This window comes from Sorex araneus, chromosome 6, assembly GCF_027595985.1.
Source record: "Sorex araneus isolate mSorAra2 chromosome 6, mSorAra2.pri, whole genome shotgun sequence".
Lineage (NCBI taxonomy): Eukaryota > Metazoa > Chordata > Mammalia > Eulipotyphla > Soricidae > Sorex > Sorex araneus.
In genome coordinates, this window is record NC_073307.1 from 52936339 (window position 1) to 52959812 (window position 23474).

Below are 23474 nucleotides of genomic sequence, written 5' to 3' on the forward strand. Positions count from 1 at the left end.
TGTAGATGTGGCTGTGGGTTCTGGTCAAACCACCCTGCGAGCTATGTGGGTTTGGGAGCTGGGTGTCACAAGGAGGTGGGCAGGCAAGAGAGTATTCAAGAAAAGCTCTTTAATTGTTTGTGCAGACCAGAACTCCATGTTGTCACGACGGACTGGACAGCCGTGGTGGCTGAGCGTCAACCGTCACATTCAGAGATAGATGCAGGGGTGGTGAGACAGCAGAGGGGGGAAGGCGGAGAGAGTGCAGGGGTGAAGCCCTGGCCTTGCACAGGCCAGTCAGATTCTGTCCCCAGCCCTGAATGTGGCTCCCAGGCACCACTGGGGCTCACTCCTGAGGACAAATAGGTGCCCCCCTCCCAGTGCCCCGAAATCAAATACATCTGAGCATATTGGCATCACCCCCCAGAGGGGGAAGCCGGACCATCCCATTTGGCAGGAGTGGGGGCTCCTTCATGATGGCTATTTCTTTGGGGTATTTGGGGGGCCACACCCAGTGATGCTCAGAGATTCTTCTGAGCTCAGGAATCACTGCTGGTGGTGCTCGGGGGACCCATTGGGGTGCCAGGGATCGAACCTGCATGGGCCGTGTGCAAGACAAGCACCTCCCTGCTGTTCTATTGCTCTGGCCCCATCATGCCTGATTCTTAGGATTCTGAACGGGGGGAGCTGGAGGTGGAGAATTCCTGACCCGGCCCTTCCCTGCTCACCTATGCCACCCACTTGAATGGCGGTAGCTCTCCCCTGCTATTCAAGGGGGCATCTCATGGCTGTGAGGTGGGGGGCGGGTGGGGGTTGGAAACACTGCAGCGACGGGGACAAAGGTGTTGGAGCTGTGATTCCAAGAGATTCTCCTCCAATAATTAGCAAAAGCTACAGACCAGAATTCCTCCCCTGCTCCCCACCCCCCAAAATAAAGTCCAGTGAGGCCTTTCTGAGTGCGTTCCAGCTGCACTGACCGGAAAGCCTGCCTGGAGTCCGGGACAGCCACGGGGTCCGCCGGGAGGACTGCTTGGCAAGAAAGACCCTTGCCTGGTCCCAGCAGGTGCTGACCCTACTCCCTGCAGCCTGGTCCCCCGTATCACCTCTGAGGCCAGTGCAGGGAGGTTTGGGGGCTCTGAGCGACTGTTGGGAGACCAGGAGGAGGTTCTTGGGGCTGAGACGAGCTTTGCATGGGAGCCCCGGGCTCACTCGGGCACTGCATGGTCCCCTGGGCACGGTCACGAGAAGCCCCCAGCCGTGCACAGCGGGAGGCGACCCGCTCCCAAAGGGCCAAAGCATCAGGAATGGAGCCATAGGACAGCGGGAGGGGCACCTTCTGGCAGGGGCCGACCTAGGTTTGATCCCCGGCACCCTTCATGGTCCTCTGAACCCTGTCAGGAGTGATTTCTGAGCACAGAATCAGGAGTAAGCCCTGAGCACTGCAGGGTGTGGCCCCCAAATCAAATCCAAGCCAAAAAAGGAGGGGAGGGGAGGAGGGGAAGCAGGAGGAGGAGGGGGAGGGAGGGGAGGGGGAGGAGAATGGATGAGGAGCATCACCTTCGAGGCACTGAGCTTCGGGATGATTTTCCCCATTGCTGTGGCCGCAGCCTGGGTGCGGGTTTGCGGGGGAGAGAGACCCCCGACCCCTCTAGGGCAGCACGGCCCGAGTGGGACCCCTGATTCCTCTGGCAGTTATCTTTGGGGGCGTCTCAGTGGGCAGTGCTGGGCCTGGCCCTCCCGGGGGGCCGGCGAGAGGACACAGCAGCAGGGGCCGTGGGTTTGGTCTTCAGAGGCTGCCTCCGCTTCACGGCCATCTCGGGGAGCCTGCAGAGAAGCAGAGCGGGGTGTCCTGAGAGCTCTGCCCGCCCGGAGCCGGAGACGCCCCCTCTTCTGCAGGCGTTCCCGTGAGGAGGACCAGAAGGGTCGGCAGCGGCATCAGAAGACCCGGATTCTCGTTCCCTTCTCAGCCAACTGAGTCGACTTGCGACTGAGAGCGGGAGCCCAGGGAAGAGGAGCCCAAAGCCCGCTGTCAGCGGGGGCGTTTCCCTGCTCCGTGGCTGAGCAGGGGTGAAGGGGAGGAAGGTAGAGGGGTGCGGGCTGCCCTCCAGAGAGGACCCCCAAGAGTGCAGGGTGACACCAAGGGTGACGTGGAGGCGGGAGGATCAAGAACTGATTGCTCAGGGCTGGAGCGATAGTACAGCGGGGAGGGCATTTGCTTTGCCTGTGGCCGACCCGGGTTCGAGCCCCTGAATCTCACCAGGGGGGATTCCTGAGTGCAGAGCCAGGAGTAAGGCCTGAGCACTGCCGGGTGTGACCCAAATGAACAGAGCTGATTTCTCCCCCCTTTCGGGCCAAGGGGGCAGGAGGCAACTGGGTTTTCAAAGGACCCGATCTTGGGGGCCAGGAGCTGGTCCGTCCCAGCACCCCACTGAGCTGGGGGGAGCCCCTGAGTACCTCCAGGTGTGGCCCTCGAGACTAAAGGGCCTGGTCTTTGTTGCCGAGGGACAGGAAAGTTGACCCGACCCAGCTGACCTCTCGGGGCGGAGGCGGGCAGCGCCACTCACCTGCTCAGCCTGTCCAGCGCCTCCCGCGTGGCCTGTGTCCTCCTGTCCTGGGCCCCGTACAGCAACGTCTGCAGCTGCAGGCACTGTGAGGACCAAGCCAGGCACAAGGTCATGGGAAGGGCAGAGTGCAGAGGTCAGTGGAGGTGGGGGGTGGCGTGGGGTGGGGGTCTCGCTGATCTCTCCTGATTGTCTCTGTCAGACCCAGGCCTCCATCAGTTCCCAGGGAACGGGAAACAGCTGCTTTTGGGGGCCACACCTGGCAGTGCTCAGGGCTGACTCCTGGCTCTGTCTGTGCTCAGGGGTCACTCCTAGCAGACTCGGCACCCTATGGGATGCCGGGGCTCAAACCTGGGTTGGCCGCAGGCCAGGCAGACACCCTACCTGCCGTACTATCGCTCCAGCCCCCGACTGAACAGTGTGCCTTTTATGGGAGGGAAGGGCTGGAACCCCTGCATAAAGCACTATCATTGGGCCGCACAGCGTGCAGGGGTGAAGGCACTGGTCTCACACATGGCAGACCCGGGTTCAACCCCCAGCACCTCTTTGGCCCCCTGAGCAGCCCCCAGAGTGATCCTTGAGCACAGCTGGGGTAGCACAAAATAAAATAACAATAAAAGACCACGTTGGGGGCTGGAGTGATAGCACAGTGGGTAGGGTGTTTGCCTTGCACGCGGCCCACCCGGGTTCAAATCCCAGCATCCCATATGGTCCCCTGAGCACCACCAGGGGTGATTCCTGAGTGCATGAGCCAGGAGTGACCCTGTGCATCGCCGGGTGTGACCCAAAAAGAAAAAAAAAAAAAAAGACCACGTGTAACAAAACCATGAGGGAGCCTGGGGCGTGCGTGAGAGGGGAGGGCCCGGCCAGGTCCCGCAGAGGTGAGCCGTGTCTGGAGGGCTTATGACGGGTGAGCTCGCTCTCCGGCTGGCAGGGCCCAGGGGCTGAGGGCAGTGTCTGTCCTGGCCTGCCCACTCCCCCGAGGGCTGAGGGGAAGAGCGGGCCGCTGAAGGACTTCGTGTTCCGCTGAGAGCCCGTCGGAAGGCCGGGGGGACAGGGAGGGACGGTGACACTGGACGCCGTCCGGAGGTGAGAACACCCGAGCGGGCGAGAGAGCGTGTGGAGAAACAGCAACGCGCGTCTGCTGCAGTCACAGACGACCCGGGCCGAGGCAGGCCGCCTGGCACCAGGCCCGGCGCCGCTGAGCCGGCAGCCCGGAGCCCAGCACGGTCTCTCTGCTGTTGGCCGCTTGCTGCAAGGGCCACACCGGCGGTGCCAAGGGCTGAACGGCAGTCAGCTGCTGGAGGCGAGCGCCCCAGCCGTGCTCCCCCCCAGCCCCACCGCTGCTGGCACGGAGAGGCGTGGCAGAGCTCTGCTCGGGCGGACGTGAGACCCTGTGACGCTCGGTGTAAGCTCTTGTTTGCCCGGCCCTGCCGTTCGGCTCAGGGGACTCAGGAAACCGGGGTCGCCGCCCCTTCGGGCTTTCTCCACTCAGTGCCCTCAGGGCCCACGCTTCTCACCCCCGTGGGCCTCGTTTCTCGGGCACGGCCTCTGCTCAGTGAAAAAGATCAGGTCTAATTTTAACTGCACCCTCGTCCTGCTCGCAGGAGCGTTGGCGGCGCCCGGCGCTAATTCATTCACTGCCACGCAAGAATCTCACCGGCATTAAACGGGTGATTTACCACCCTCCGAGGTCTGGGTTTGCCACCATAACAGATGGCTTAGAAAGGGAGAAATTTCCATGCTAGCCCTTTGGCTATTTCTTTATTTGGCGGGGTGCACACTGGAGGTGCTCAGAGCTTGTTCCTGGCTCTGCTCTCAGGGATCTCTCTTGGCAGGGCTCGGCGGGGGGGGGGGGGGCATATGGGGTGCCAGGCTAGCTGTAGGCAAGGCAAGTGCCCTCCCTTCTGCACTACAGCCCTAGCCCCCGCCCCTCTGGCTACTAAAGCTGCTTCTTCCTGACCCCGCCCCTCCCTAGGGGGACCAACAGGGAATAGATCATTTTGGGGTTTTTTTAACCTCTTTTTCTATGAAACACTTCCTTCCAGATCCTGTGGGCTAGATTGGGGAGACCCAAAGACAAACAAAAGTGGGGTCAGGGCTGGAGAGAGGGTACCGGAGGCAGGGTGCTTGCTCAGCATGCAGCCAGTCCAGGCTCAATTCTCGGCAACACATGTTTCCCCAGGAAGAATGAGCCCTGAGCACTACCAAGGGTGGCCCCCAAATCTCTCTCTCTCTCTCTCACACACACACACAACACACACACACACACACACACAAACACCAAACACACACATGCGTGCATGCATGCACACACACACATACACACACACAGCGGATCAGGAGAAAGGGTCCCGGTCGGGTGAAGTGACGCTCTCAGAGGTTAAGCCTGAGAGTGGGGAGCCCCCACCCCCACTCTGCACGCCCCAAGTCAGTACTCTTCCTTCTCTCAGCAGGTTCCGGTGCTCAGAATCCTAAGCTGGAGCCAGGCAGAGCTCCAAACCCGATCTTTCAGGAAGCCCAGAGGCGGGGTCAAGCAGGCCGAGACGCCGCTTCTCCAACAGTAGGTCACCCCTCCCGACGGACTCTCACAGCCTGGCTGGGCACAGCTGGCCACTGGCTTAGGAAACGGCCGTGGAATCTGTCTCGGTGCTGACTTACACTTGCCTGAGCATTTCTCTCGGGACAGAGAGCTTCTGTATTCCGCTCACAGACAGGGACATTGTGGGCAGAGAGATGCGACAGCACTTAGGGCGCTTGCCTTGCATGTGGCTAACTCCGGTTTGATCCCCAGCACCGCACAGGATTCCCCCGAGCCCCGTCAGGAGGAATTCTGGAGCACAGAGCTAGGAGTTAAGCCCTGAACACTGCCAGGTGTGCTCCCCGCCCCTCCAAAAAAAAAAAAAAACAAAACTCTCATCATGAGGTGAAGCAACAATACAAGGGTGAGGCGCTTGCCAGGCATGTGGCTGGCCCACGTTTTGTCCCCAGCACCACAGTTTCCCCTGAGGCCTGCCAGGAGTGATTGATTCTGGAGCACAGAGGTGGGAGCAAGCCCTGGGCACTGCCGGGTGTGGTCCCCAAGCCCCAAAGACACAGACTCTGGGGCTGGAGAGGTAGTCCCGGGGTAACCCCTGTTGGGTATCTCACACCGCACAGGGTCCTCAAGCACATTGCACAGCCAAAACTCCCTCAGAGATCAGGCCGGGGGCTGGGCTGGGTCTGAGCACAGGTGGGGTGCCCCGGGGACCAAAGACAAATCTCCGGCACCATATCTGGTCCCCCAGGCACTGGCCCTGACCACGGCCCAGCTCGAGCTCTCTGCTCCCTGCGAAGGGAACGCCCTCCCCACCACGGGCTGTTCACGGCCTCACTGCGGGCAGCTGGGTGCTGAAGTTGCTCCTCAAATCTGCACGAGGGAGAACTCTCCGCCGGGAATAAAGGTCTCCTGGGTGGCCCAGGTCCTTCCCGGGAGGCCAGTTCCCCCTGGTGTGAAACCGGCCCTCCCCCCAGCAGGGCGGTCACCCTCACTGGCCCTGAGACTCTGAGGGTGTGCGGGCTGCTCGGTCTCCTGCAACTGATCTGCCAACGCCGAGAATGGCCACGGGGATTTCCTCCGCCTCCAATCCTTGCAGTGACCCCCCTCGGTCCCCAGGGCACCCCACGTCCTCACCTGTGCCCAGGCCCAGGGCAGCCCCCGGCCTCCTGATCTATGAGGAAGTATCGGCTACACGAGTGACCTGGGACGTGGACACACCTGTCACGTGAGAAGTTCCTCCACAGAGCCTTCAGACAGAGCCGGCTCCAGTGATGTCAGTTACAGAAAGTTCTGGAAAGAAAGCTGGGGCGGGGTAGGAGGACAAGGGCACTGTGCCACATGCCAGCGGGCTCAAGGCAGGTCGTGCGTCTGCAATCTCTGAGGGGCCCTTGGTCAGATAGCTTCTCAAAGCCCTCTTCTCTTTTTGCTGCAAACTTATCTATCTTTTCTTTCCTTCCTTCTTCCCTCCCTCCCTCTTCTCTTTTCCCTTCTCCTTCCTTCCCACCTCCCTCCCTCCCTCCCTCCCTCCCTTCCTCCCTTCCTCTCTCGTTTCCTTCCTTCTTCCCCACCTCCCTCCCTCCCTATCCTTCCTTCCTTTCCTTCCTTCTTTTTTTGTGTTCAGGGCTTCTTCCTGGCTCTGTGCATGGGGATCACACCTCACAGAGTTTGGGGGACCCTATGGGGTGCTGGGGATCAAACCTGGGTCGTCCGTGTGCAAGGCAAGCACCCTCCCCACTCTCCTATCGCTCCAGCCCCCTGATAATTTTTTTCTCAGCTGACTTTGAGTTTGGGGACTAGATGCTTATTTGGGGGACACACCCTGCAGTGCTCAGGGGCTGGGGCGGTCTCCCCTGGGTGTTGCTGGGACAGAACCCGGGCTCCCCTGTTTTGACAGCTCAGGTCTTGGCGGCAGGGCCGAGCGCTGTCTCCCTGACCTTGGCCTTCCCGCACCCCCAGCCCACAGCCTCCCCAGGGGCAGCTGTGAGCTGACTCCACACAATTTGGCTTCCAGAAACCACCTGACATGCCGAGACCCTTGAGAAAACCTATTTTCTGGTTTGGGGGCAGGGGTGGAGGTGGGGGAGCAGCTCTGACCATTGGCAGCTGCTACTCAGGGTCTTCTTCAGAGGGGCTTGGGCTGCTGTAGCCCTCCCCACCCCGTGCGCCCTGGGAAGGGCACGGCACGTGGGCAGTTCAGACAATGAGTGTGCCGAGGGGCACGTCCTGTTTACACGCCAGCCTGGGCGGGCAGGGTGGAGGGAAGGGAGCCTTCCCTCCCTTGCAGGGACCAGAACGAGATGTTCAAGTAGGTTCCACATGGTGAGATGGGATGCAGGCGGCAGGCCACCAGCCCCGTCTCGTTGTTGTGGGTCTTTGTCTTTAAGCCGCTATGGGACCCACAGTCAGAGAACATGGGACACTAATGCTTGGGGGCCGGAAAGATGGTTCAGTGGGCAGAGCACAGGTGCTGTGTGCAGGGGTCCTGGTCCCTCCGCCCCAGTTCCCTTAGCACTGCTGGGAGAGACATCCCCACAAAACCAACAATCACACACACACACACACACACACACACACACACACACACACACACACACACACGCCACTCGCACTGGGAATCTGAAATTTGGACTTTGAAATGTACTACCTGGCACTCCCTGGGGCCGGGGAGTGGGGTCATCCCCAAGACTCCCAGGGGCTCCCAGGGGCACCGTCGGGAACAGGGGCTGTTGGTGGCGGGAGGGAGGGGAAGAGCTGAGACCCGGGACTGTGATGGAGCATCGGGGCCCGGCAGGCAGAAGTGGTTCCCAGTTTAGCTTTTTGTTTCACTCATTCGGGAGGGCTCCCACGCAGTGCTCGGGGCACCTGGGGCCCCTCCTGATCACAGTCAGCCTGTGGACCTGGAGGGGTCAACGCTTGGGGAGCCAGGGCAGGTGGGAGTGAACTTGGGTCCCTGCCAGGGCACCAGCCTTGAGCTCGCTCCCCGGCCCCAGAGAAGGTGCTCCCAGGGGCCAGGATAAGAGGACGGGGGAGGGCGCTCGATGCCTTGCACGCGGCCAACCCAGGTTCGACCCCCTGCACCACATGTGCCTGTGCCAGGAGTGATCCCAGCCCTGAGCACTGCAGGGTGTGGCTCCCAGCCTAAAGGGAAAGAAATGGGTCTCCCAGGGTGAGCTTGCGGGGAACCTGGGGGCAGAGCCCAGCCCGCCTCGTGGACAGCACTTCCGACAGACTGTCCTCCCGTCCCACCCTTTCCTGTGGCCACACTCCAGAAGTTTCCTGCCATCTGCTGGCTGGGCCTGGGGCGGGGAGGGCAAGGGGGGGTTCGTTTCCAAATACGAAAAGGAAACCCATCACCACGGGGCGGGGGGAGTGGCAGGAAAGGAGGAACTCACGGTCCTGATAACCAAAGGGGTGAGGGTGGGGGTCTGAGGGGCTTGGGTGGGAGAAGACTTGGCTGGGGTGACCCTGGAGGGGAGACCCACAGCAGGACGGCAGCACGGAGAGGAGGGTGGAGGTGCCAGGCAGGAAGGCGGGGGGTCTGGGGAGCCCACGAGTCTCTGTATCTCTCTCTCTCTCTCTCTCTCTCTCTCTCTCTCTCTCTCTCTCTCTCTCTCTCTCTCTCTCTCCTCTCTCTCTCACACACACGTGCATGTACTCTCTCACACACACATCCTCATGACACAAACACATATACACGCATATCACACACACATCACACATACACATTTCACACACTCATATATCACACCACTCTCTGACACATGTACACTCACATCACACATGCACTCACATACAAACATGGCACAAACACACTCACATCACATCACACATATACACATTTGCATAAGTTTCACATACACACATATATCACACATACACACTCACATTACACATTCACTCACACACACACACACACATACAGCCATACACACACTCCAATACTCTCAGGGTCACATACACATACTCATGGTTACAAACTCAACACACACAGGCATCTCACACACTTACACATACATACACCGATGCGCTCAGGGTCACACACTCACACATCCCACAAAGACCAGAAGCTGCTGGGCCTGGATCGAATACAGCTCAGCTGGTCCGAGCTGGTGGCCAGAGGAGGAAGAGGCCACCTGTGGCGGGGGGGGGGGCTTTCCAGTCCTTTCTCCAGGCTGCTGGCTGGGTCCTTGGCCCCAAGCCCCTCCCCCTGCTTCCTTCTCCAACAAACACGCTGGCTGGCGGGCAACGTGGCAGGAGAGATGTATGGAAACAATGGAGGGACTGTGGCAGAAGAGACGGGGAGGCCGCTGTGAGCCCCGGTACCACCAGACCCAAAGACACGCGGACAGAATCCCAGCTCCAGGAGACAGGAAGAAACGCCTCCAGGGACACAAGCCCATCTCAAGGCCAGAACACAGAGGAGGAAATCGGAACAGTAAATCACGAATTGTTGGCAAGTGACCTACGGAACTAAGATCCTACTTCTCAGCAAAAGTTACAAAACAGACAAACCATCAGCTAACACAGTCAAGAAAAAAGCGAGAAAATTTCTTACAACTCAGAAATCACAACGGCAAAATAACCATTAAAATAGCAGAGATTCTAAAAGTTCATGGGACCAATTTGCAAAACTACCTGAGAGATCTAAATAAAAAGACATTAACCTAGAAAAAGTTTACCAAAATGATCTCACAAGAGAGAGAAGTCTTCACAGGCCTTTTTTTTTGTTTTTTGGATAAACTAATAAAGAAAAGAGTCTCTTGCCCGCACGCCTGGCTGTCTTCCCTGGGGCCCCTTGGAGGGGATGGGCTCCAGCTTCCCTCCCCACTCTGAGCAGAGCTCCCGGCGGCCAAAACCACTGGAACCTAGCTACAGCCATGCTGGAGGCTCCTCTCTACATGTTTGGACAGGCCTCATGCATGAAGGTACCGGCAGAGGAACCCAGGTGAGTGTAATCCCATCAACGGCCAGCATCCAGAGAGAGACTTAAAAGCAAGTTCTCAGAAGCGTGCAGCCACTTTGTGGCCACGCGATATCTGTAGCCTACTTCTCCCTCTAGGAGAAACTGGCAATCTTCTGAGAGTTTCCTGCCCACATGGGACAGCCTTGTAAGCTTCCCATGGTGTATTCATATGCAAAATCCAGTAACAAGCTGGATCTCATTCCCCTAACCCTGAAGAGCCCCCAGTGCAACATCGTTAGGAGGGCCGAGTCAAGATAGACTTCTAAGATCTCAGGGAAAGGACAAAATGAGATGTTACTGAGCCCGCCCGAGAAATCAACGATTAACGGGATAGTGTGATTATGATTGTGAATAAAGAAAATTGTTGAGAAATTTTCCTCCAAAAGGGTTTGATGGGAAGTAGCATGTCTAGAGACAGGGTAGTTCAATGCTCCATAAATTCCTTGAGAACGTATAAAATAAAGCTCATGAAGCAAAGGTAACATTACTACTTAAATATCACTTATAAATATTGTTGTACCGATCCTAAAATAAAAGCAAAACAGAAGAACATAACATTAAGAAAATAATTCAATATGACTCAGGAAAGTTATTCCAGGAATACTAGATTGGTTTGATATTGTCCTGAAATATACCACATGGCTACAAAGAATGAACTGATCAGTCCCATCAATAGTTCAGTCTTTGATAAAATACAATGTTCATTCCTAGTAAACTCTCAAAAATAGAAACTGATGGATATATTCCCATAACATTATAAAATATATAAACCTTAGTCCTAAAGCCAGCCTCTACTAAATGCACTACCTTTAAAGACATTTCCAATAAAATCAAGAACCAGGCCACTCTGCACATCATTTCTCCTTTTTATGACCATACTGCAGGCACAAACTAATGCAATTAGGCCAGAAAAATCAACTCAAGACATAAGAAATGGAAAACAGGGGCTGGAGCGATAGCACGGCGGGTAGGACATTTGCCTTGCATGCGGCCGACCGGGTTCAAATCCCAGCATCCCATATGGTCCCCTGTGCACCGCCGGTGTAATTCCCGAGTACAAAGCCAGGAGTAACCCCTGTGCATTGTCAGGCGTGACCCAAAAAGCAAAAAAAAAAAAAAAAAAGAAATGGAAAACAAAAAGTAAAACCATTGCAGATTCCGAAATACTAAACTCAGAGATCCTGGAAGATTTAACAGTTGAATTCACTCCATCAAGAAAGGCAGCGACTAGTAGAATAGAAAATGGACCTCCTTATAAACACAAAATAGCCAGTCAAAAGTTAAACAAGAGGGTCAAACACAATTTAGAATAGCATTAAAAAAGATAAAATGGGGGCTGGAGTGATAGTACAGCAGGTAGGGCGTTTGCCTTGTATGCGGCCGACCCGGGTTCGATTCCCAGTATCCCATATGGTCCCCTGAGCATGGCCAGGAATAATTCCTAAGTGCATGAGCCAGAGTAACCCCTGTGCATCGTCAGGTGTGACCCAGAAAGAAAAAAACAAACAAAAAAACCCAAGAAGATAAAATGATGCCTCGACACCAACTTAATTTGTTTTCAATATTTACATAAGGCACACCTTATTTTTTAATTAATATTTAGGGCTTTTTTTGGGGGGAGGGCTGGCTCTGTGCTCAGGGATCACTCCTGGTGGGGCTTGAGGAACCAGAGGTGGTGCTGGGGGTTGAACCTAGGTTTGCCGCATGTAAGGCAAAAAGCCATTAAACTTTTGATGGAGCCAGACAAGTCGATATTAAGATTCACACGGGAACGAGAGATGTAAGAATAACTAGAGGCCATAGACACAGGCCAGAGGAGTTGGGGCTCTTGCCTTGCAGGCAGTCAACCCCAGTTCAGATCCCTGGAACCTTGCGTTCCTTCAGGCATTGAGAATGTAACCCAGGAGGCCCTGAGCCCCATTGGGGAGGCCCAGGGCAGCCCTCGGACCCAGGCCTTAGGGTATTGCATGCAACTACAGGCCCAGTTGGCTGAGAATAACCGAAAGGTCAGGCCGCTCCGCCGCGGCCTCCTGAGCAGTGCCCCAAATATATATCTAGGAAACCTGCGGGTCACTGGGGGTGCTCTCGGATACGACATCCTGCTGTTTGCTCTCAGGTCCCCGCGACACAGACAACGGGCACCGTCTAATGGGAGCTGGATAAATCAGACTATCAAAAAATGAAAAATTAGTAGCATGATTAAAAAAGGAAAAGCTTTTTTTTTAATTTAAAAATATACACAGGTGCGAGGGATGTGGGATCTCTGAGCCCAGGAGTGTTGGCTCATGGTCTCTGCAGACGTCAGATCACGTGACACCACTTACACGGTTTCCTTTCAAATGATCACTGAGTGGGGGGGCTGGGAGGGGGGCTTTTCTCCACCTTTGAGTTGGCGTCACTTCACCTTCTTCAGCTTCTTGTGGGCCCCAGTGTAGTTCTTCTGCGCCAGGTCTGCCGTGCTCAGGATTCTGTAGGTCTCCGTCACCTCGGGGCTGAGGTCTCCAAACACACTCTCTTTGGCCTCCAGGGACTCCCGCAGGATGGCAAAGGCTCTCTGCGGAGGGGGTACAAGACCGTCAGGGTGAAAGGGCAGGGGGGCGGCCCCGTGGTTTGCTGGTGGGCTCCAGGGGTGCACCCCGGAAGGGGGTGGGGTGGGGCCTGAATCAGGCTTTCTCCTGGGTTCCCGAGCACTACCCACAGAACCTCTAGGAATGTTCTAGAGCAGCCCCACCCCTACTCCGGTAAGAAGCACGTCTCTGTTTCACTGGGGGATCCAGAGAAGTCCCTAAACTCCAATTGGGACTGTTGCTATTGACCCTCTGTGGCCAGAGGAAGTGGCGGTGGGGTGAGGGCTGTGGATGTGATGAAAAGTCTAAATAAAAGCATGAGAGATCACACAGAAGGGAGCATAACATGAGGCCCCATAGCCATGCCACCGGACTCCCCGCCAGGCTGTTTCACTCGGGGCGCCCCAGAGTGGGGCAGGTGAGAGCCCTCCCCACCCCAAGGGACCCAGCCCTGGCAGCCAAAAATCTCCACAACCCAACCGCCCCACGTCCAAGGCCGCTTCCCACACACCTGGGCCGAGCCTCTTGCACGAGTGAAGTCCCAGGAAACCCAGCAGGGAAAGTTCAAAGGACGCTAATGCTTTCCTTCAGACACCATGATAACTCAGCAAACTCCATGGCTCACTGACTACTGAACCCAAAAGCTTAGAAACTAAGTTCTAAGGGCAAGACGCTAATGAAACAAAAACCCCATGGATTTGGAAAAAGGAAAATAAATAAATAAATAAATAAATAAATAAATAAATGGGACTGGGGGCCAGAGTGATGGCACAGCAGGGAAGGCTTTTGCCTTGCACGTGGCCAACCCAGGTTCAATCCCCGGCATCCCACAGCGTACCCCCTAGCACCGCCAGGAGTGATTCCTGAGTGCAGAGCCAGGAGCAATACCCAAGCATCACCAGGTGTGACCCCCAAAGCCAAAAACAACCAAACAAACAAAAAAACAGAAACCAACTGAGACTGGGGTGAGAGAGATTGACTAGTGGGGACAGGGGGTGGAGAGAGAGGACAGCAGGGATGACACTGGCCTTGAAAGTGGCCGACCTGGGTTCGATCTCCTGCACCCACAGGATCCCCAGAGCCCCACCAAAAGTACCCCACCTTGAGCACAGAGCCAGGAGTCAGCCTTGAGCACCACTGGCTGTGGCCCCAACCCTCTGACCCCCCCCAATAAAAGAGAGTAGCTGGGTCATAGCCCTTGCCTTGCATGCAGCTGACCTGGATTCAGTCCCCGACTCTGCTCCTCGAGGAGTAAGCCCTGAGTACTGTGGGATGTGGCCCCCAAACAAAAACACACAAAAAGAATTGGGAGCGTGTTCTCCGCAGGCGGCAACACAAACAACCACATTCTATCTGCAGGGGTTACTTTGATGGGTGTTTTTCTTTCGTGTCTACATAAACAGAGCCACAGGACGCGGCTGGGAGCTGTTGGCTTGGTGGGAAGTTAAGGCCCATCAACCCAGGAAAGTGATTCTGTGAGCCCGCCTCTGCGGACTGAGTGCTGGATGCTGTGCGGGACCCCAGGTGCTGCGTGGGACCCCAAAGGCACACGCCTCACTCCACGCCGGAGCTTCTAGGCACCCACCTGCGGGTCCGTGACTGGGCAGAACCACATACCTCTTGCTGGCCGGTGGCTTGTAGAAACTGGCAGTACTCATCCTGGACGGAGAGGAACTTGGCTTTTCCCGGCTCTTCGCACTTCTTGAGGTGCTCCAAGGTCTCCTGAAAATACTGGCCAGCTACATCTGAAGGAAAGGGGCGGCAACACCAGCTCTGCAAACTGCACAGTGCTTTTTTTATTTTAATTTTAATTAATTAATTAATTTATTTATTTTGCTTTTTGGGTCACACCCGGTGATGCACAGGGGTTACTCCTGGCTCTGCACTCAGAAATTACTCCTGGTGGTGCTCAGGGGACCATATGGGATGCTGGGAATCAAACCCAGGTGGGCCGTGTGCAAGGCAAACGCCCTACCCGCTGTGCTATTGCTCCAGCCCCAAACTGCACAGTGCTTTGAGAGGGAAGGAGGGGAAAACAGGGGCTCTAAGGGAGGGAGCCTTTTTTTTTGGGGGGGGGGCATCCCGACCATGTTCAGGGGTCAATCCTGGCTCTCCATGGAGGGAGCCAGAGAACTCTGGGATGGAAGGAAGCTGGGCACAGTGGGTCATCGGCCCATTGGGTCAGAACAGACCCGGGTCTCAGAGGGCCCCCGCGATTTCTTTATGGCCACACCTGGCGGTTCTCAGGGCTGGCTCCTGGCTCTGAGCTCAAGGATCGCTCCTGGTGGGCCCAGGGGGACCCTACGGGGTGGTAGGGATTGAACCAGGTTGGCCAGGTATAAGGCAAGCGCCCACCAGTGTGTGAAGCCCCTGGATCGGGTTTTTAGAGTTCCTTGTTTGTTCGGAGGCCACACCTGACAGTGCTCAGGGCTTACTCCTGACTGCTTAGGAGTCACTCCTGGTGGGGCTCAAGGGACCCTCTGGGGCACTGGAGATTGACCCCGGATAGGTCATGAGCAAGGCAAGCGACCTTCCCCGCTGTAACTGCTCCAGCCCCTGGTTTGGTTTTTATTTATTTTTTATTTATTTATTTATTTTGCTTTTTGGGTCACACCCGGCAATGCACAGGAGTTACTCCTGGCTCTTCACTCAGGAATTACCCCTGGCAGTGCTCAGGGGACCATATGGGATGCTGGGATTAGAACCCGGGTCGGCCGCGTGCAAGGCAAACGCCCTACCCGCTGTGCTATCGCTCCAGCCCCTGGTTTGGTTTTTAAATCACACTGAGCGGTGCTTGGGACTCACTCCTGGCTCTGTGCTCAGGACTCATTCCTGGCTCTGTGCTCAGGGCTCACTCCTGGCTCTGTGCTCAGGACTGACTCCTGGCTCTGTGCTCAGGGCTCACTCCTGGCTCTGTGCTCAGGACTGACTCCTGGCTCTGTGCTCAGGGCTCACTCCTGGCTCTGTGCCCAGGGCTCACACCGGAGGGGCTGTGGATTCGAACCAGGGTCAGTGGCATGTGAGGAAAGTGCCTTCCTCTCTCTCTCTCTCTCTCTCTCTCTCTCTCTCTCTCTCTCTCTCTCTCTCTCTCTCTCTCTCCCTCTCTCTCTCCCCCCTCCCTTTCTAACTGGAAGAAGTCGAGTCTGAGTGGACCTTGCTGGGCCTTGTGCTTGCCCCCCGCCCAAGGCCGTGTCCTTACTGCCGTGAGGGGTGGTGGAGCCCGTCCACTGATGCTGGGCGGTGGGACAGGGTCAGTGGCTCGAGCAGGAGCACGTGAGGCGTGTGCGGGCCGGGAGGCTTGCGGGGGCTCGGCCGTGTCTGGATGCTCATATACAGGCAAAAGGAGACCTGGCTTCACACTGGGCCTGAGGAATGTGGGCTGGTGACTTGGCACCGGCACCCGGAGGCTTTTAATTAAGATAAACAGCAGTGCTGGGACGCAGGAGCTGGGCAGGCGAGGACAGCCAGGCTGGGCACTGGCAGGACCCCGGGGCCCTGAGAAATGGTGGCTCCTGTCTCTGCCCAGTTGCCTTGGGCCCCCTCAGCCTAGGGACCCTCCTGCTCACAGCCGTGCGGTCCAGGAGTTCATGGGGTCCAGAGACCTGGTGACACAGCCCCCATCAGGGCTGTCACTGTGGGGGTCTCCCGTCTTCACCTGGCCAGGACCCCCGCCCCCTGCACGGAGTCAGATGGGAAGTTCAGGATCAGTCCCCCGCCTCCTCACATATCCAGGTGACTCAGACGCCACGCCGGGGGCGGGAGAACGGGGGCATGGAGACGGAATCAGGGATCAGGGGTGCACGTGCCCCCTCCCCCAGGTGAGGCCCAACGCAGCTTCCGTTCTGCGTGTGGACACCCACGGGGTGAGGAAGGGCCCCCCCCCCCATCCTGCCTGGCAGCGCTGGAGAGTGGGCAACACTGGCCCACCCCAACCTCTCTAGATGGCGCAGAGGCGGGTCTGGGGCCTACGGGACTACAGGCAGGGCCGAGAGACACAGGTGGGCAGGAGGAAGGAGGAAGAGGAAGGGAGAGAGGTTGGGGCCTCCTTGGGTTCTTCCTGCTCTCCTGCACCCCCTGGCCTTCCTGGGGGCCTGAGGCTGGGGCAGGGCAGGGAGGGGCCTGGGCAGCAGCTTAGAGGCATGTGAGGGGCGGGAGGCGGGAGGCCGACGGGCAGAAGCCCACAGGGCTGGTTCCAGGGGACACCGTGGGCGCAGCTCAGGGACACGCTGAGAAGCGGGTCCCGGGTCCCTGTGGACGGTGGGGAAGGGAAGGCCGCTGGGGGATCCCAGGAAGGCACCCCCACTCCGAGACCCCCACGACTCCCCGCTGTCCTGTCCGGGACGAGCTGCCGCCTGGCCACGGCCTCTTCCAAACAAGGGCCTCCCCGGCACCGGGGTTTACGACTTGGCGCCCCGCCTGCCTTGCCTGTCTCCTGGGAGAGGGGGCTGTAAACAGGGGGGCCGCGCCCCGCAGCAGCCTCGCCGGCCCAGCGGCACCCCGGCCAAGTTTGTCCAAGGCTGCGGGGTCCTCACCCGGTCCGGGCTGCGTGGGCTCCAGCCAGTTTTGTCTGCATAAGGCTTGCGGGGGAGCCCCGAGCAGGAGCACCCGCTGGCTGGCACGCGGACGAAGACTCCGGCTCCTTGGCCCTTTGCCCATCTGCCTGAGGACAGCGCCTTCCATGGGCATCTGCAGAGGCCCCCGCGGAGACGCAGGCCCGCTCGTGTGTCTGCAAAGGTGCGGGGAAGGCTTCAGCCCAGGGATGGGGTCCCCGGGGCTCTGACTAGCCACGCCCCAGGCCAAAGTCAGGGCGGGCCACAGAGACGCTTCCTCAGCTGACTTCCTCCCATGTGGGGGGCACACGAGGGGCTTACAGAGTCCCGGCCATCTGGGGGCCGCCCTTCCCGGTTCCCCTGTATCGTCTGAGTGGACATGACAAGTGCCTATCGGGAATGGCCCTGGGTGGACAGGGGGACTGTCATGCTTGGGGGCAGCAGTGAGTGGACACTGAGGTGGGGACTCAGCTGGAAGAGGGGTTATGGGGACCCCTAGTGGACCCAGTCCAGGAGAAAGCACTCATGCGGGGAGCAGAAGAGGGCCCCAACAGGGCTCCCCAGAAAGCACCTCCTCTCACCCCATCCCTGCTCCACTTCCTCTGTACTCCTCCCTGTCTCGACCCCAGGTGCAACAGGGAGGGGTACGACCCCAGGTCTGCTTCCACGTCTCCCGCATGTCAGCTGTGGTGGGCAGGTCAGGGTGTGGAGGACCTGACTCTGCCCCTGACTGCTGCCAGGGACCCCGCAAACCCGCTTCCCTCTTCTCGACTCCCGCCCATCCCACTGTCTAGGCGGCCTCCGAGAACAGGCCTGCAAGGAGAGGCCACGTGCCTCCTGGTGCCCTTACAAGGCGGCCTGGAGGCCGAGTCTGAATTCTAACCTGCCACTGGCCAGCTCGGGCCAGGGGGGACATGAGCTAACCTGCCCTGGCCTCAGACTCTCCACCGATGACGGAGGCCGTTCTTACTGCTTAGGGCTGTCATGGGACTGAGCTAATGTGCTGTATTTCCCCACTGCTGAATTGCCGCACCCTGATTTTAAGTATTACCAACACAATGTAAAACTGTGTGTGTGCTTGCGCGTGTGCGTGCGTGTGTGTGTGTGTGTGTGTGTGCACGCGTGCATGCGTGCATGCATGTGTGTGTGTTGGGATGATGGGTACTTTAGTGGGTTGGCATGCTGGCTTTGCATGCAGGAACCCTGGTGTGACATGCTGAGCACCTCTGGGTGTGACACCAAATTTAAAAAAACAAAGCGCTGCAGATCAAACCCAGTTGGCCACATGAAGCAGTGGCCGTACACATGGCCAACCTGGGTTTGATCCCCGGCATTCCAGAGGGTCCCAGCCTGTCAGGAGTGATCCCGAGCACCACCAGGTGTGGCCCACAAACCAAACAGAAGGAAAAGGCAGCATGTTGCCGCGGTGTCGGGACGGCGCAGACACCATGAGCTCCGCCCTGGCCCGCACAGGCATCTGCTGTGAGGGAGGCTGCTTCGGGACATTTTGGCAAACACACGCACCCAAACCCTCCCCCCAAAAGTCCTGAGACTGCGTGTCCTCTGCCCAGAGAGGCAGAAGATACAGCCGGGCCCAGCAGGAAGGTGGATTCAAGGACCCCCAGAGTGGAAGAAAACCCAGGAGGAGTCAGCAAGATGGAGGCAGACATGTTCCCCTGGGGGCAACATGTCCACCTTCTCCCCAAGGGCCACGTGTCCACCTGTCTCCCTGGGACCACGTGTCCACCCATCCCCCCATGGGCCACGTCTACCCGAGGGCTTGGCTCCTCAGGGCCCCCAGGGCCCCCAGTGATCTAGTGACAGACACAGACGTGGGAGCAGGGTGGGCAGGACGAGCAGGGGGCCCAGCTCCCAGGCGTCTCTCACCGCGGTGCTCAGGTGTCCCCGAGGTGATGGCGGCATGTGCCACGCAATGTGCAGAGTCGGCCGCGTCCTCATCTGAGGGGCCCCTGCTCAGGAGGGTGAGGTGAGCCTGTGACCAAAGAGAAGACACACGCAGATTTGAAACATCCAGCCACGAGGGCAAGCGCTGGCCTTGCACACGGCCAACCCCGCTTCCATCCCTGGCACCCCATAGTGTCCCTTTGGCACTTCCGGGGGTGGCGTGCCAGGAGCAAGCCCTGAAGACCACCAGGTGTGGCCCCCGAGCCAAAATACTGTTACTAATAATAATATTTACGGCTTTAAAAAGTTGCTGCCCCTTTATCAAAGTGCCCCTGACTTTCCTCCGTGCCTGTCCCTGTGGTCCTACTATGCCTCTTCCTTCTCCCAAATCTCTGCCTGTACCGCTTGGCCATCTCAGTTCTATCAGTCAAGGCCAAGGACGCGTCATCTTTGGCTACTGTCCTTCCCCTTCTTCTCTCTATACCACGTGTGAGCTCGGTGGTCTTTGTCCTTCTCCCTCCGACTTATTTTGCCTGACGCACGCCAAGAATTCCTCTACCCTTACAGCTGCGCTGTGCCCCACCGTGGATGTGGACTTCAGCAACGGCTTCTTGGCCGTCTCACTGTGCCTGACATTTGAGTTATTTCCATAGCCTGCCCAGATTACTTAAACACTGAGCTTAAAACAGACACTTCCAGGTGGGGAGAGGGGAAACACACCTCGTGTGGTTCAGGCTGTGCTGCCCCCTTCTCCTGGAGCTACAGACACACAGGACTCTGCGGAGAAGCTTACAGCACACAGCCTGATGGCATGAGGGACTGGCTGTGGAAGAATGGCCACGGAAGGAAGACCACAGGAGGAAGACCATGGTAGGATGGTCACAGAAGGACCACGGAAGGATGGCCACAGAAGGACCACAGGAGGACCCCCGGAAGGAGGACCACGAAGGAAGCCATAGAAGGGTGGCCACTGTTTAATATCAACCTCTTCATCTAGGCACTCTCCTGTCACCTGTTTTCAAATGTCCCTCATAACAAGTCATCACCCTTTCCCCCATACTCGCAGTATGGAGACGGGAGCTTGCAACTGCCCGTCTGACCTCTTTCTCTAGCCATTTTGGAGGTCTGCTGCCCGGGCTCCATGCAGAGGGATCCACTCGTTCATCTCTCTGCTGACTTGCTTCACTTAGCGCTGTGCCCGCAGATCTGTCCGGTTTGGGGCAAACGTCTAAGCGGCTCCTTGCCGCTTTCTCATGTGTGATTCGAATCTGTCCTTTCCTTGAGGGGCTTTATTATGTTGCTACAGATGAGAAGACTGAACCGGAAGCTGGATGGATGAGGGGGCGATGCTGAAAAGGGCGGGGCCAGGACACCTCATAGCTAAGGGGGCGCAGGGCCCAGAACTATACCCCATGGAGCTTGCGAGCCTCTTCCAGCCCTTGTTCAGGGTCACCCCCAACAGTACTTGGGGGACCTTGCAGTGCCCGGAACTGAGATGGCCACATGCCAGGCAAACACTTTAACCCCTGTGCTCTCTCGGGCCTCTTTACCTTGAAGCTCCATCTGCAGATTCTGACTTTTTCTGCCATGTCATGAATATTAGCATCCCTCCCATCCGCAATTTGGTCTGACGCACTAGCTTGAAATGCATTTAAAAAAGAAGCCAACAACAACAAAACAAAGCAACATAACGGTAGAACTGATCCACACAACTGACATGGGGGGGGTGATAAAAGGGAGGGTGCTGGGGTCCAGGGAGGAAGACAGGTCACTGGTGTGGGCTGGAATCGTAGACATGAGAAACCACGATCAATTACGTGCATGAGAACCCATTCTATGTCAACTGTAGGAAAAGGTTTTTTTCTTCTTTGTTTGGGGGCCACACCTGGCAATGCTTAGGGGGGATTACCCCTGACTCTGCACTCTGCACTCTGGAAACAGGGGACCATATGGGATGCCAGGGATTGAACCTGGGTCAGTCGTGTGCAAAGCAAGTCCCTTATCCACTGTACTATCTCTCCAGGCCCCAGAAAAAAAAAAATTTAATTTTAAAAAGAGGGGTTATGGGCCAGAGTGGTAGTAGAGCAAGAAAGGCCTTGCATGTGGTCAGCCAGGGGTTGATCCCCGGCATCCCATAGCATCCCCCAGCACTGCCAGGAGTGAGCCCTGAGCATCGCCAGGTGTGGGTCCCCCCAAAAGGAGGGTGTTAGTCAGCAGTGCTGGGGGTCGTCGGGGCCACACCTCGCAGTGCTGGGGGACCAAGCGGTGTTGAGGACCCATAAAGCTAAGCGTGCACTTTCCCACTTGAGCTGCTGGCCTGACCTCTCGGGCTTGAAATGCTCCCAAGTGCTCCAAAATGTGAGAGTACGTGATAAAGGAGCAGGGAGGGGTTGGGAGGCAGCGTGGATCCCCGGCTTCACCACGTGGTCCATGTTTGGGGACAGGGACCGGAGGGAGAGTGGGAGGGAGAGTGAAAAGCCAGCCCCGCCCCAAGGCCGGCTGAGTCATGATCCCTTTCTGCTTCCCCTGTGAACTCTGTCCAGCCTGTTCTTAAAGAGACCAGCCCCAGGGAGCAGGGGATGGGCAGAGGAGAACCCAGGGCACCCCAACGAGCTCCGCCAGGAGCAAGCCATGAGCACTGCTGGGTGTGGCCCCCAAACATAAGAGAAAAGCCAAGTTCACCCCTGAGACCCAGTGAGTCTGACTCGTACTATCGCAGAGATGTGGTGGGACACAGGGTTTTCAGAGGGTTCGATTCAGGTATCTTCCAATCCCTTTTGTGCGGGAGTTCAGGGACACGCCTTCCATGTGACCAGCCTTAGCTCGGTCTAGGCAGCATCCAGGGTGCCTCTAGAGCATCAGCCCCCACCCTCACCTCAGCACCCCTGGGTGTTGCCCTGGGCACATTTTCAGGCCCATGCATAAAACTTGTCTGGGGAAGGGTCCCAGGGCCCCTGAGCTCCACCCACGAGGGCCTCCTGCCCCCAACCAAAGAAAAATCAAAACACTCTAGTTGGTGTCCAATCACCTGCCAACATGTAGCTGTGTCCAGTGCTCAGGAGTACAAGCCTCACAGGCATGAAGCCAGAGTTTGGTCCTGACTGGCATCACATGGGCCTCGGAGCTTAGGAGGCTGTGGTGCTGGCGCCCCCCCAGGGTCCCCCAGGAGCAGCCCCCGCCCCTCTGTCCGCTCAAACAGGAGTGGGAACAGTCTGGGGCCACCAGCAATACTGGGAAGGCCCCCCAGAGAGAGGAAGCTCGAGTGGGTCGCTCAGACACTGCTCCGTGAGCCGCCGTTGGGCCGGGAGGCAGGAAGCGAGGCCCAGAAGCAGACACGCTCCACGGGCGCACGGGGAGTCTGGCCCTAGCACAGAATCTTCATGACCTCAACATATTTTTTTTCTGCGTAAGATGCTAATATAAGCACAACATTTATTATTCATAATGCACTTCGGAAACTCAACCCCTGATCTAATTTATTACTTGACATTCATGAAGCTTCTGAAAAAAAAAATACGCTGGCTGGGATGGGGGTGTGCTTGCAGCAGGAGGACAGTGGAGAAAGGAAGGAAGGGGCTCATTTAAAATGTGCACGATTAGCGTTTCTTGGGCTCCGGAGATTGCAGCCGTGGGGGTTTAATTCATCTTCATTTCTGCAAGCATCTGGCATGCCAGCTACTGGGCCAACACCAGGAATACACACACACGAGCTCACTCACGTACATGCGCAGGCACACACATGCATACACTCACACAAGCACACTCACAGTCACACGTGCTCATACATACACACACATGCATACACACTCATACATGTATACACTCAAATGCACATACAAACATGCACACACATGTGCAGTCATACACACATACACATGCATGCACGCTACTCACACAAGCACACTCACACATGCACATATATGACATGCACACACATGCACATACGCACGCACTCACATACACAATACACATCCACTTACACATGCACACATATGCATACACACATGCACATACTCAGTCACGCATGCACATACATACAATTGCGTATACACATACAGACTCACATATGTACACATTTACATGTGCATACACACATGCATACACACATGAACACACATGCACACACATACATAAACACACACTCACAATACACACATATACACACACACATACACACATGCCTATGTGTGCACAAGTGCACTCATACACACAGACATGCAGGGGTCTCACTTTTACAGGGGCTCACACATGCGCTCTGGCATGCACAAGGATCCAAGGACATAAGGCCCTGCCCCCACAGGGCCCCCACACACCACCAGGCTGGCTCTAGTGGCCCCCAGAACCACCAGGTCTTGGGGTCCAGTTGGCTGAGCGTGGCTGGGTCTGTGCCCTCACGGGGGCAACGTGCAG

The 23474-nt window shown here is 57.2% G+C and overlaps 1 protein-coding gene across 1 annotated transcript in view; it reads right to left on the minus strand.

Annotated features, from left to right (window-relative positions):
• Nucleotides 1-114: 114 nt before the first annotated feature.
• The window catches only part of TTC23 (tetratricopeptide repeat domain 23), a 39494-nt gene continuing 16134 nt past the window's right edge, over nucleotides 115-23474 (minus strand). The window contains exons 7-11 of the mRNA XM_004617744.3: nucleotides 19047-19152; nucleotides 14227-14354; nucleotides 12447-12596; nucleotides 2544-2626; nucleotides 115-1803 (exon numbers count right to left, since the gene is read on the minus strand). Coding sequence (XP_004617801.3) covers nucleotides 1689-1803; nucleotides 2544-2626; nucleotides 12447-12596; nucleotides 14227-14354; nucleotides 19047-19152 — 582 coding nt within the window. The 3' untranslated portion in view covers nucleotides 115-1688. The remainder of the gene's footprint in view (nucleotides 1804-2543; nucleotides 2627-12446; nucleotides 12597-14226; nucleotides 14355-19046; nucleotides 19153-23474) is intronic.